Below are 14723 nucleotides of genomic sequence, written 5' to 3'. Positions count from 1 at the left end.
GGAAAAATGTTTTGGCATTTAGTGCAGTCAACCATTATTTATTTTACTTCTTGAGCCTCAGACTTGCTTACTTGCAATCACTTTTAAATTGGCAGTTATTGAAAACATTCTCATCTGTAATACTATTGATATTTAAAAAAGGACTTCTATGCTAATATTTATAAATCGTGCCAAAGTTTCACACTTGAAAATTTTCAAAATACCAGATTTTTTTAGTGAAATATCTATGTGTCAAAAAGAGACACGAGAAAGTTTTTTCTAAAAGAAAAATAGGTTGTGGGGAATTCTATATAGACAGAAAGTAATGATATATGAAAACCTGGAATTTTCCTCATATGTAAACACATGCAAATTCAGTGTTATGTATTCAGTAAACCAGAACTCCTTATTCTAAGCAATAGATTTCAGTAGCTTTATGAGTCTTCCATGCATAAACATATTTTCTTAACTGTCCTTTTCTTTTTTTTTTTTTACACAATCAGGCACTATAGAAGATCCAGACACTAGAGTCATGAGATTGTACTACTCTTTTTCTTAAAACTGCCACACACTGGGTAGAATGTTTGAAGCATAGGCTCTGGAGATGTGGTTGAGGGACTACCAGGGCACCCTTCAGGTTTCCACTAGGTTTCCATCTTTTTCATAGCAACACAAAGATGTTATCTGTCTATAAACCATATGGTATTTGAACCAACAGTGTAAAAGCAGTGGAGGGAAAAATTGCAGATAGCTTAGTCTCATTCTGAGGTTTTAAGGTTTTAATTATTTCATTTCTTAACACAAAAGTTTGAAAAGAGGTTTTATTAGAATTGACCGAATCTCAAACTGAATAGTTACCACAGAGGTAATATAGTAGTAATATTATAGGGAGACATAAGGAAATAGTAATATGAAAAAATATCCACGGTTAATAGCAAAAGAAATTAAATTAATAATGCCACCTCAGTAAGAAGTAAGAAACTCACGTTTTCTCCTTTGTCACCCTTGCTGCCTTTTTGTCCTGGTTCACCAATTTCACCCTGAATTTGAAATATTTGAGTTAAAATTTATATCTAGTATGCCATACCTGCCATTGTGTTACGATCACTATCATCTTATGACTAAATTATGTGCTAGCATTTAATGTTACTATTTAAATTGGAAAAGTCTACTGATCACTCTCCTGTATTGACTAATATTGCTGTTTAGAATTGATTAGCAAACAGAAAAGCAAAAGTCAACTGAACTCTGAGGAATATTACAGCTGGGATTTTCAATTGACAAAATCAATTTTGTCTGAAATATCACCAGTATAAACTGATAATGGAAATATACTGATTTATATAAAAATATAATTACACATTAATCAAAAATCAATTTATTTTTCTCCTAGTTTTCCAACTGCTAAAGTATAATGCATTATAAGCACACTGGTTAACAAATTTTGTTGTATAATTTCACAGTAATGCTAGAAAGTATATTCAATTCAAACACAACACAGCTATACATTTAAAATCAAGAGCTTAGAATCTCCACTTACACATTTGTAAAAAATAGAGAAGTACAGAATTATCAAATATGTATGCAGCTCATTCTTAAAATTTAACTCTACAATATCCAAGACACCATGGTTAAATATATTCAACTAATTAATTTCACATTTATCTGAGAAACATTAAAAACAGATAAGAGTTTTTGGCATCTGCTCATTTTTCTCACTACCTTTGTTCTTGTCTTGTTTAGATCCCACATACTATTTCACAGGAGAATTCTAATTCTAAGCCCCTAAAATAAAACTTCTGAGCACAAGAAAGCTATATTGAAACTTGGAAAATATATCTTTAGATTTTACATCTAACCCTAAGAAAGATTATATCTAGGATTTTTGAGAAAAAATTTATTTTTCACAGTTTGTACTAACCTAAATAAAGAGCACTCACCTTGTCTCCATCTTCTCCAGGGGAGCCAGCAGGCCCCGCAGGCCCCGGGAGACCCACAGGGCCCTGTACTCCGTCCCTCCCTGCAGGACCCTGGGGACCTTTTTCTCCCTGCATTGAAAATCCATCAAGTCATTACTTGTCTGTAAGAAATCTATGAATTTGCCACTCATAATTTATAAGTGAAGCTACAAGAGTCATACCCTGGCTTCCATATTTAACAAGGAAATTGTTTTGATTTTCACTCAAAATGCATTTACTCAGTAGCAAATGATAACATGAAATATCCCGCATTCTTTCATGACTAAGAATCCTACCATTGCTAACCATTTATGAATCTCATAAAAAATAATCAACAATCAATAAAAATAATCAATAGAATTTTTATTTGAACCACAAATTTTCAAATCAAGCATTATATATTAAAAATCAGATGCTTAATGCTTTTGAAAAGTTACTGAACCTTTATACTGTTCTGTATTGCTACTGAAATAGCGGGGCAGTGGCTGGTAGGCCTCAAAAACCATAAAATGCATTTGCTCATTTGCCCAAGTTTATAATATAATATAATATAATATGTGTTTATAATATAATATAATATAATATGTGTAGATATTTTTTATTTTTAACAAATGTTTCATGAATTTTTCTAGATTTTTATATTTTGATTTCGTTGCTTTTGATTCAGAATGACAAGGTTGTTAGCTTCTTAAAATTTTTTATCTTTTGACATTGGCATTATTTTCCTCTTTTAAAATTTAAGCATATTGTATAACTGAAAAAGTAAGGCCGTGGTAATGAAGATGGCAAAAATTCCTTTCCTAAAAGTGAAGAGCTCATCTGTTTTGCACAGAGTTGTTTTTTGATTGTACTTTGTGGTTCTGTCTTTCCTCCTGTTACACAATCTAGGAATCCATGTCGTTAGTTCCTGCCTTTACATTATCCTGGCCCCACTATCTACCCCCCTTCCCTGTCCCTCACCACCTCCTTTCCAAGTTTTATCTCTTGAATATATTTACTTCACTTTATCTCCACCATTAATATCTTATCCCAAAATCCTAGTAGCCTTCCTCTGAACTGTTGAAATACCTCCTTCCTATCTCACGTCTATTCTTACTTCCAAACTATTCCCTATGTTGTAACCATAGAGACAGATAATCGTCCCAACATTCTTTAGTCAATTTACTTGTTTACCATTCCTAAGATAAAGAGCAAGCTGCTAGTGCCGTCTCTCCATACCTGGTTTCTACTCCCTTTGCCATTGCTCTCTATTTCAACTCCTCTAGATCTTTTTTTAAACTTGATGACATATCCTTCCTGTTACTTGGCCTGAGCACGTGTTGTTCATTTGCCTGGAATGCCCCTAGGAGGACCCTCCTCTTAGTTAATTCCTCCTCATCTTTTACATTCCATCATTAATGCCCTGTCCAAGAAAAGGCTCTGACTCCAGCTGAGGTCTTTCTGTCATAATCTGATATATATCACTACATTTCTTTATGTCATTAACCAGAGTTTGTAATTACACATGTACTTAGTGATTCTTTGATTATTTTCCAATGCTCCATCAGACAATAAACTATGTGAGAAAAGAAACTGTTTTTGTATTCCATTGTATATTCCTGGCCTGTGGCTCACAGTAGCCATTTAAGGAGTATTATTTGAATTAATCTATTGCTTAATGACAAAAGTAAATATCTATAAAACAAAGTTTACACGTTTATTACTTTATTGGGTTCCATATGAACTCATTTTTCAAAACAATGTCATAATCATCATTTAACAATATCTCCAGTGTCACACTGGGGACCTTTTATTTTGTTCAGATTAAATATCACAGTGTCACAAACCTATCTCCACTCATAAAATGTGTTATGCAATTCACAGTGAATGTCACTACTTTGAACACATCAACTGATTCAGATATTTCTCCCTAATTTGAATTTCCTTCAGAATCTGAACTTCAAAAATTGAATCTTTTATATGAGAGTATCTGTAAATTAAACAGATTAATTCTTATCTGCCTTTATTATAGTACACATGATTGCTTGCCAGGAATCACCTGCTGTTTATTTCTCTTGATCCTGGTATGAGTAGAATCACGGATAACCTTTCAACAGATCTATAACAATCTAAATTTAGATTCTTCATTTTATAACCCTGCAAGATGGTAAATGCCTCCTCTATTATGGATATCTTGGCCCATAACCTACAGGACTACCAGAAACATCACTGATCTCTCCTTAAGCAATGTTTATTTCATCATTTCTACTTCTTCATCAATATTAATAGCTGAATATTACATTAACACTGATAAAATTAGCTAATCATCCCCATATCCTTTGTTTGACTCTGCATGAACTTATACTTAGCCTTATCCACACCTTCAACTTTTATTATAATTCACCAAATCTATCCCTTCTGATTCAAAAGTAATTTATGCATTTATTTTCTACTTATTAATTAATCTTTTGATGAAAACCCTGGTTTACATCCAATGATGATGATCCTACAAAGAGAAAGAATTACAATTTCATCTACTCATCACAAAATATCATGGGTTTTTTTTCAGAGATAAGGATATAAAGGTTTAGAGATGTTAACTTATCCCAAATAATGAACAAAATAAATAACAGAACTGAGTTCCCAGCTCAATTTTGATTGGCTCAAAGCCAGCAATGTTGGTTTACTCTGACATCCTTAACTTCCTCACTTTTCATTGATTATTTCTTATTATTTGTTAAGTAGATAAATATAACTGCATCACAATAATAATGATAATAACCAGAGGCAATGCATTCAATTTTGCTAGTACTCCCACCTCCTGACTCCCTGTTCTTCTAGGCTCAGGCTTAACTGAAGTGTTCTGCATGCACTTATTCCACTCCTTTATCATCCACCTTCTTTTTGAACCCCACTGCAATTACCTTGAAGTCTTGAATGCCCAGTGGCCAAATCCTGGTCTGTCTTATCTTTTGTTCTCAACTTTGAGTATTCTTGATCACTTACAACATTCAACAAAGAAAACTCTTTTCTCTCTTGCTCTCCCTCTTACTGGATCCTTTCAGAACTCTCACCATTACAATTTTCCCTAAAGAATCTAGATCTCTATTCTCTTCCCTCAATACTGCATCAAATGGAGACAGTAATACAATTCCTACATCAAACTTATTCTAAATAACTCCCAGATTTGCAATCCTGACATGGATCATTCTCTCTCCAATTATACTTACATGTTCTTGAAACTGAAAATTATGTTTCCTTGTATCTACACCTAGCATTGCCTAATCAATTTGTGGTCAATATATTGCCTTCACTGTGTTTTGGATCTGGCATCCCCCCATTTCTATAGCAGTCTCAGATAGATGTATTATCCACATAGCTTCCTATCTGTAGACCTTCAATCCAGTACCTCCCAAATACAATTAGTAGGTTTCTTCAATAATCATTAGTTTCATCAAAATATTTCTATCAATGCACTTAGGTAGAAAAAGTTTTAGCTTTCTTTTCTTTACCTGCTTTTCAGCACCCCCTATTCCTCCAAGTTGCTTATCTGGGTGATTAATTTGGGGATACAGATTAGGCCAGTTATTGCCAGAGGTCATATGGATATTCATGGCTGTTTTCCATGTTCTCCTTTCCAAGGTGGTTGTTTGGTAAGTAAATAGACCAAGGACTTGCCTTTCACAGATCATTATCTTGTCTTTCTTTCTTTATGCAAGCCTTAACCTACTGATAATTATATGAGATATTATAATACAAGTTGTTCAGAGGAGTTAAGAATCAAAATTTATATTTAGGTTTAGGAAGAGGTAAAAAGCTTCACGTAACATCTAAGCCAATGTCTCCATCAGTTTTTACTAAACTTCTGCATGGAGGTTTATGAATACTTTCACCCCACACTTCTATAAGAATTTTATGCTACTATCTTTAATCTTGTTTAATAAAAGAACAATAGAATTAACATCTTGAACTTTTTTTCATGGTGGGAATAATTGAGAGAGAATGGATGGGCAGAGCATTCTCCTTTCCCTTCCGACTCATATTTATCAACTAACACCAAAACCCAGGCCAAATCTTAGCTCTTAAAAGGCTTTCACTCAATAATTTCTCTTCTACATCAACAAGGTAATTTATTATAACTTTCAATACTTTTCCATATTCTTATCTTGGTTTCAATATTTTACTTTTTTCTTCATAAATTCTAAGTATTTAGCCAAGTTAAAACCCAGAATTCAATTATATTTAGGGAATTCTGGACTTCTCTAATAAGTATTATATAGTCTCAATTTGCACATAAAGCAATGCATATTCTTTTTCTCTGTATGCATTCTTCATTGTGCTGTGCCAAAATATGAGTGCCCTGGATTTTTGAATGAACTTACATGAAATGTCCTGAATCTATGTGTTTTAAATCCCCGTCTAGTGAACAGTACACTATAAACATTTTATAGACAAATCTTTAGTTTCTGAGATTGGTTGAAAATTATAGAAATTCCAAGAGGGAGACAAAAGATAATTTTTTATGCTTTTCCATTAACATCTCAGAAAACAATGTCTAAATTTTCTTCAAATGTATTTGAAGCTAGAAATGTATCTTTAAAAAATTTACAGCAATTAAAAATGTTTTTTTCTGTCATCCAAAAATTCCATTCACAGGTGATATCATCCTACCCTAATATTCTAAGTGTTTCTAAAAGGTAGTAGTACATTACAGAAAAAGTCATTGTAATTTGAAAATACTAAAAAAATCACAAACATTAATGTCATGGACAGTGAAAACAACATGCTAAATCAGACTCAACTTGCTAAAACTAAGGCCTTAGTGATAAAAAGGTATTTTGAAGATTATAGGCTTAAACTAAATTATTTATGTCAAGACTTACATATATACAAAAGTATTGAACTCATATTTTTGCTTATGATGGTCAGCAACTTTGATATACATTTATTGGGTTTTTGCTTTAATCATGGAGGATGAGAGAATGCTTTAACTTTCTTTTTGGAAAATTAATATGATTAAATAAAAAACAGTAACAAAATTAGGAAAGAAACCTTGATGATGAAACATAAATCTAATGAATACAATACATTGACTATTTAAATACACATTTTTTTAAATATAAAATTTTTAAACAGTAGATATAAGATAAAATAATTGACCGGATGTTTCCCACCTCTTTCACTGTAGATCAAAACACAAATCACATAAAAAAGGGCAGCAGCTTCCTGTGTGTTTCACTTACAGACTATGAAAGTGATTGGAAACGAAGTTGTATAATGGAAATGAAGTATAGTTTTGTATAGGAGTGAGAAGTGCATACTTTTCTAACTCTATGCTGTAAAGTATAGTTTTAATCAAAAGCCCGATTTTATCTTTTAAAAGGAGCAAAATCAGAAGCTTTTACATTAATAATATCCAATTCCCTCACAGGTATTAGGGTTTCATAAAGTGTGGAAAATGTCATCTTACTTAATTGAATTTGAAGTTTTCTGTATTATAAATACAAAAAGAAGTGTGTTTACATGGCAGGCACATACGCAGAAAGAATGCAGTGGAGTATGAAGAGCTAATATCTTTGAATAAAAAGTAATAACTTGTGCAGGGTGGCAGTATAATATATTTCCTCCTTGAAATTACTTACTGGAGCACCTTTCTCTCCAGCTGGACCAGGGGGACCCTGGGGTCCTGGCCGCCCTGGCAAACCAATTGGGCCAGCTGTTCCTGCTGATCCACGTTCTCCTGGTGAGCCCTAATACAGGGGAAAAAGGTACTTTGTTATTAATGATGGAAAAAGAGATACTTAGGAATCACTTATTCAGAACTGACATCTTATAGTTTGTATAACATAAAAGTCACTTTCAGATAATTTTAAAATCTCACAATACTCCTCACAATTTAAAAGATTAAATTCTAGCCCCAATATTAAGCACAGATACTAAAGTTAAGAAATATTGATAAGAAGAAAAGTATTTCAAAATAATATATCTTTAACATTTTACAAACATTTTCTTTTTCATTTAAGTGTTCATAATTTTTCACAATGCTTTATGACATAAATGCAACAGTACCTTACTATACAATTTTCTCCCTGTATTATCATGGATTGGCAGGTTACACTGTCTAAGACTAGCATTTTCAAAATGATTTCTGTACTTCACCTTACACTCGCTCAATCACAATTTCTAAGTCCTAAAAATAAGTTCATTGCATTGATATACAAATATAATTTTTTACATAATAAAGTTTAATAATCACTATCCCAGAGCTTGGACTTTTTCCAAGAAAATAAGTCCTTAAATTTATCTTATAGTCCTGTAGGGATCATTTGGTTTTATTATGAACACTAGACAGATAATTCACATTTGAGTAGATATGTCCATTTGAATTTCAAAATAGATGCCATATGTTTTCACTTATTTTGTTTTTAAAAAACCTAACACGTAAAATTTTAGAAAGTGTGGATATTGTCTTCATGTTAGTTATCTTATCAAAAATTTTAAAAAGTATTATTTAAAGCAAAAATAAAAGAAATGCAAACATAGCTCTACTAAGTCATATAAAGCTCAAAGTTAACCTTTTACATCTTCAATTTTATTTAATGAAAGATAACAAGAATATTGTCTTTAGATTAGATTCCTAGATGTGTGGCTAAGTTATAATTTATTCTTTTAATTCAGGATTGAACTAAATGTGAAATATCAGAAAATATGATTTTTAGCAGATTCCCTTAATAATTAAGAAGTCTAGATAATATCATCATTTTAAAACTCAAATGATTTAAAAAGCTGGAAAATGCAGTACTTTCACATTTTTAACTAATATTATTCTGTCTATGTAATTAGAAATAATTTTATTTTACAAATATGAATTACTGACTTTGTTCTAATTTCTATTTTTATTAGCTAGGACACTAATTACATAAGAACATAAAAACAACGATAATGACAACAGCTTGTGTTAACATAGTGCTTTACAATTTAAAAGTCAGTTTCACATTTATTTGTCACTTTACTCCAGAAAGATTCTGTGGAGCTTTTGGTGCAGCTGTAGAATCTTCCCAACTCAGGAATCAAACCTGCACTGCAGGCAGATTCTTTACCAACTGAACTACCAGAGAAGCCCAGGAATAGAATAGCAGTCTTAAAAGATGGAGAAAATAAGAGGTTAAGTGTCCTTCCCATAATCAGGGTACTACTCAAGGGCAACTCTGACCAAGGACTCTTCCCTGGGCTTTTTCCACAAAGCCACCCAATGCTTCTCGGAAATAAAGACATTAACAACTCTCAGGGGTTATCAAATTGGAATTTCCCCAAATGTAGCACCTATTCAATTTTATTGAACTATTCCTTGATTGCAGAGGATTACAAGACTATTTCTGTCTTATAATATACATCAAGGCTGTATACTGTCACCCTGCTTATTTAAATTACATGCAGAGTACATCATGCGAAATGTCAGGCTGGATGAAGCACAAGCTGGAATCAAGATTGCCAGGAGAAACATCAATAACCTCAGATATGCAGATGACACCACCCTTATGGCAGAAAGTGAAGAGGAACTAAAAAGCCTCTTGATGAAAGTGAAAGAGGGGACTGAAAAAGTTGGCTTAAAGCTCAACATTCAGAAAACTAAGATCATGGCATCTGGTCCCATCAGTTCATGGCAAATAGATGGGGAAACAATGGAAACAGTGAGAGACTTCTTGCGGGGAGGGGCTCCAAAATCACTGCAGATGGTGACTGCAGCCATGAAATTAAAAGACACTTGCTCCTTGGAAGAAAAGCTATGACCAACCTAGACAGCATATTAAAAAGCAGAGACATTAGTTTGCCAGCAAAGGTCTGTCTAGTTAAGCTCTGTTTTTTCCAGTAGTCATGTATGGATGCGAGAGTTGGACTATAAAGAAAGCTGAGCACCAAAGAATTGATGTTTTGAACTGTAGTGTTGGAGAAGACTCTAGAGAGTCCCTTGGACTGCAAGGAGATCCAATCAGTCCATCCTAAGGGACATCAGTCCTGAATATTCATTGGAAGGACTGATGCTGAAGCTGAAACTCCAATACTTGGCCACCTGGTGTGAAGAACTAACCCACTGGAAAAGACCCTGATGCTGGGAAAGATTGAAGGCAGGAGGAGAAGGAGACAACAGAGGATGAGATGGTTGGATGGCATCACCAATTCAATGGACGTGAGTTTGAGTAAGCTCCTGAAGTTGGAAAATGGACAGGGAAGACTGGTGTGTTGCAATCCATGGGGTGGCAAAGAGTTGGACACAACTGAATGACTGAACTGAACAGATGAATTGACAAAGACTATTTGCTATGTAATTTCTTGATATTTTTCTGGCTAAATACACAAGCTACATAGAGTACTTTTTTATTTTGTGAGGTATCTGAAAATTAAAGCAATTAAAATGAATAGAGATGATACAAATTTTAGATTATTGGGAACAACTTAAGAGTAACACTAGGAAACTAATTTTGTCTCTCATTTTCTTTAAGACTAACTGGACCACTGTTACGGTTGTTTTATTATAGGATATTTTAAACTTAGGAGATAGAAGTCATTTGAGAAACTTTACTAAAAGTATGGTTAAAAAATCATGAAATTTGAACTTGATATTAACAAGTGACATTTTTGAGCTATAATAAGTATATATTTTAAAAACAAACTCAGGAATTGTTGTGCGGATGGATAATAATTAATCAAGTTATGTGAAAATTTTATCTTTATCAATCACATTACTCAAATATGAAAGAAAAACAATAGCAAAGGAAATTTTCATTTAGTATTTTTTTAGAAAACAAGCATCTGTTCTCTGTCAAAATGTCATTTTTAATTTAATAATATTAAAATATTTTATGTAAAAAAGTCAACCACAAGCGGTGTGACTGTTAACCAGGTGTCGACTTTGGGTGAATGATACCAGAGGCCAGGGCAGAAAATAAAAAGGAGAATAGAATCCTCTGAGTGCATTTAACAGGTACAGTCCTAAAAGCGAAAGGAATCCAAAGATCAGTCTTATCAGTGACAGAGAAGTCAAAGAGTAAAACTGGAGGAAGAGAAGGGCAGGGGCGATAGTAAGATGGACAACGTGTGAGAGAGAAAGGAGGAGGAAGACAAGGAGAAAAAGAAGAGCAAGGACACTGAAATTGAGAGTGTGCCCTGAATTACAGAAAAGAGAGGAAGAAAACGTTCAGTAATGAAAGTAGTCTTTTTTGGTAAAAGTAAACAGAGAATTTAAATCATGAGACATCATTCTAAATATTCCTTACACAGTAACCATTGTACCCTAGGTTTTCTATTATTTTCTGAAGGCATTAATGTAGCATTTATAACTAAATTTTGTCCTGCAAATACTCATGATTTGATTTCATCATGAATATTTCCAAAGTTTAAAATATTAACTGTATGTATTACATAACTATAAGTAATAATATACTTAAGAACATAATGATACAACTAGATATATACACTGGTCTTTTATAAATTATGGGTATGTTAAAAAATTTAATTCCTAAATAAACTCATGTGTAGTCAGTAGAAATTTACCAAATTTGCAGATGACTATCAATTGAATATGTACTTTCCACAGAGTATGTGGTATATAATTGAGAAATATGTATTATCTTAACAGGACACATTATAACTAACACATGAAAATAACTCACAACTTTTATTTAAGAAAAAAATGCTTGTTAATTTTATAGTGAAATATATTTAATATCCAAAAATAAATAAATATTTTCACATATATCAAGCAAAGAAATAATGCTAATTTGAATCAATGATAATATGTATAGCTGGTAGATATTATATACTACCTTTATTACAAACTTAACTATTTTAATTATGCCCTGAAGCATTCCTAATATTAAATTTCAGATTGTCATCTTGCTTGTGAAACCTGCATTAAGATTAACAATAAAAACATTTTGCTTCCTTGTAGTTAAAAAAAATTGTTTATAACCTTGTCACAGCTCATTAACTATGAAACAGTGGATAAAAACAAGAAGATACATTTCCAATGAATATTTGTGCCTTAAAGTACAACTGCAATTTCCTTTCCCATTAGTTAGTTCAAACATACTATGTCTAGATATTTTTGATAGCAATATATTCTGCAATGATTTTATTTTACATATCTATAAATGGAAAAGTGAAAATCTCTGATGATACCTACTGGTTAAACACATGCTATTACAAACTTACAAATCTGTTTTTTCTGGTATTAATGTATTGATACATATAAAGTCTGTCTTAAGCTTTGAATGCAACAGATGTTGGAGTACTATACATGGACAGCTTTATTTCAAAAGTAGATATGCAATCTCAAATGATTGTAGAAGCGAAATTTTATAAAAGAGAAAATTAAGATAAAAATTGATATGCAGTATATCTAAGACTGCACCATTAAGAGCAGAACTTTTCCCACAAAATAGTATTTTTAATCCTAATTTAACTTTTTGTTTATGTACTCAACTATATAGCAGTGATACTGTCCCATCAAAACTGTTTAACTGGAGAGAAAAAGAGGCTACAAGCTATAAAAATACTTCCTCAATTTAAATTGCAATGAGCATAGATAAATTAAAAGCTTCCCAGATGGCACTAGCGGCAACCAACCCCGGGGCCAACGCAGGACACTTAAAAGATGGGGATTACATCTCTGAGTGGGGAAGATCCCCTGGAGAAACAAATGGCAACCCACTCCAGTATTTCTGCCTGGAAAATCCCATGGACAGAGGAGCTGGCAGGCTCCATAGGGTCACAACTTAAGCGACTTAGTACAGCAAAGATGTGTAAGGAATTACAGAAATTATGATGGCCATAATATCATTAAATATTCTGTTATTTTAATACTAAATAGCAAGCACTAACTGAAGATTGGACATTGCCTATTTTTTAAAACCAGAGGAATTTACATTTTTCTAATCAGTGACCTTTCTTTAAGTTTGTGTTAGCTTTGTCTTGTTCTGAAGTCCTTTTCCCTAAACTTTGCAATGGTAATAAAACAAAAGTCAACAATATCAGCTTATTTCCTTGGAGCGGTGAGAATAGCGATTATTTTTCTAACTCTTCACATACAGGAGAACACCAGATAAATATTTTCTGTTATGTTCACTAGGTGTTTCATATTCTGAGGAGCATTTGTATAGGAAAAAAGGTAATCAGAGAAATCATCTCATATGCATTCAGTTAAAAGGCAGCCCACTAGAGAGAAGGGAAAAAAAAAAACCATAAATACAAGTTCTTAGGAGAAGAGCTAGCTACACAAGTACAAAGCAAAAAAAGAAAAAAGTCTAGCGCTCTCTTTTTAAAGCCAAGTTAATCTTCATGGCAAGACTAGTTTGAGGTAATTCTCACTCTCCAGATTACATGCATTTGAGATCAGATAAGCTGAAAACTGATGCTTTTGAACTGTGGTGTTGGAGAAGACTCTTGAGAGTCCCTTGGACTACAAGGAGATCCAACCAGTCCATCCTAAAGCAAATCAGTCCTGAATATTCATTGGAAGGACTGATGCTGAAGCTGAAACTCCAATACTTTGGCCACCTGATGCGAAGAACTGACTGATTGTATAAGACCCTGATGCTGGGAAAGATTGAAGGCAGGAGGAGAAGGGGACAACAGAGGATGAGATGGTTGGATGGCATCACCGACCCAATGGACATGAGTTTGAGTAAACTCTGGGAGTTGGCGATGGACAGGGAGGCCTGGTGTGCTGCAGTCCATGGGGTCGCAAAGGGTCAGACATGACTGAGAGACTTAACTGAACTGACTGAAGCTGAAAATTCAGATAAAATATCAAGCATTACTAGAATGTAAAACATAAGTACTGAAAGACAAAGTGAAAGTCTTACAATGTCTCAGTCTTCAGTCACTGATCCCACACCATCTCTCTACTTGGCTAATCCTGATTGCATGCCCCCTAAGGTCTAAGTGGATCCCAATATAGAAAGTGTGCTTTATCTTTCAAAAGAATAACATGTGACCCAGTTAGTAAGTGAAATCCTTCTAAACACTTGTCTAGCTCCTTGTTTGAGGAATAAGTAAAAAGCCAGTAAAGAAGAAGGTTCTCTGGAATAGGAGGTGGGGGAAAATTAGAATAGGAATTATGATAAGAAGGGCATATACAATTCTAAAGAAGAGATAATAACAGGAAGAAATAATAGCACATAAAGAGAAAAAGAGAGAATTGTCAGGGGACAGTTATGAAATAGAAGTCACAAAGAGGACAAAGACTAATACATTGCACAGTGTGAAACCTTGGACATTTACCTTCTAGCAGCTATGTATCTGGCCCCTCTCATATACACTCTCCATATTAATTCCCACTTTTCTAAGGGGTAGGTGTGAGAGTGAGAAATGTGGTTGTAAGGACAAAGGGCTTTTAATAGCACACTATTATATTTTTTAAATTCTCCTCATTTTTAGAGAAATAAATGTTTGCAATGAGGGGATTTTTTAAAAAATTATTATCATTTTCATCTTCTGGCCATGCCATGTGGCACATGGGGTCTTAGTTCTCTGACCAGGGATCAAACTTGTGCCCCCAGCACTGGCAGATCAGAGTCTTATCCACTGAACCGCCAGGAAAGTCCTTGAAGGGATTTTTCTTATCAGAAAAAGAAAAATACGAGGGAAAGATTATTTAGGGAATACATTTTCCTTGATTTGCTTTATGAAATACATCAGTGGTAAATGCAATCTGAGAGCTTGTTTGCATAATCTATTTGTATATTCTGTATGTTAACATAAATATAAAATGTTTACTCAGTCTGTGTTCAACATATGAGAAAAATG

General features: G+C 33.3%; 1 protein-coding gene across 2 annotated transcripts in view; it reads right to left on the bottom strand.

The window, feature by feature from the left end:
- COL11A1 (collagen type XI alpha 1 chain) overlaps nucleotides 1-14723 on the bottom strand; it is a 211970-nt gene that overhangs the window by 48706 nt on the left and 148541 nt on the right. For both annotated transcript variants that reach the window (XM_061121277.1, XM_061121276.1), the window contains 3 exons: nucleotides 7559-7666; nucleotides 1920-2027; nucleotides 966-1019 (listed from right to left, as the gene is read on the bottom strand). In XM_061121277.1, the coding sequence (XP_060977260.1) occupies nucleotides 966-1019; nucleotides 1920-2027; nucleotides 7559-7666 (270 nt within the window). The remainder of the gene's footprint in view (nucleotides 1-965; nucleotides 1020-1919; nucleotides 2028-7558; nucleotides 7667-14723) is intronic.

This window comes from Dama dama, chromosome 20, assembly GCF_033118175.1.
Source record: "Dama dama isolate Ldn47 chromosome 20, ASM3311817v1, whole genome shotgun sequence".
Taxonomy (NCBI): Eukaryota; Metazoa; Chordata; class Mammalia; order Artiodactyla; family Cervidae; genus Dama; species Dama dama.
Note: the sequence above shows the minus strand (reverse complement) of the source record. Positions and strands in the feature narration are given on the sequence as shown.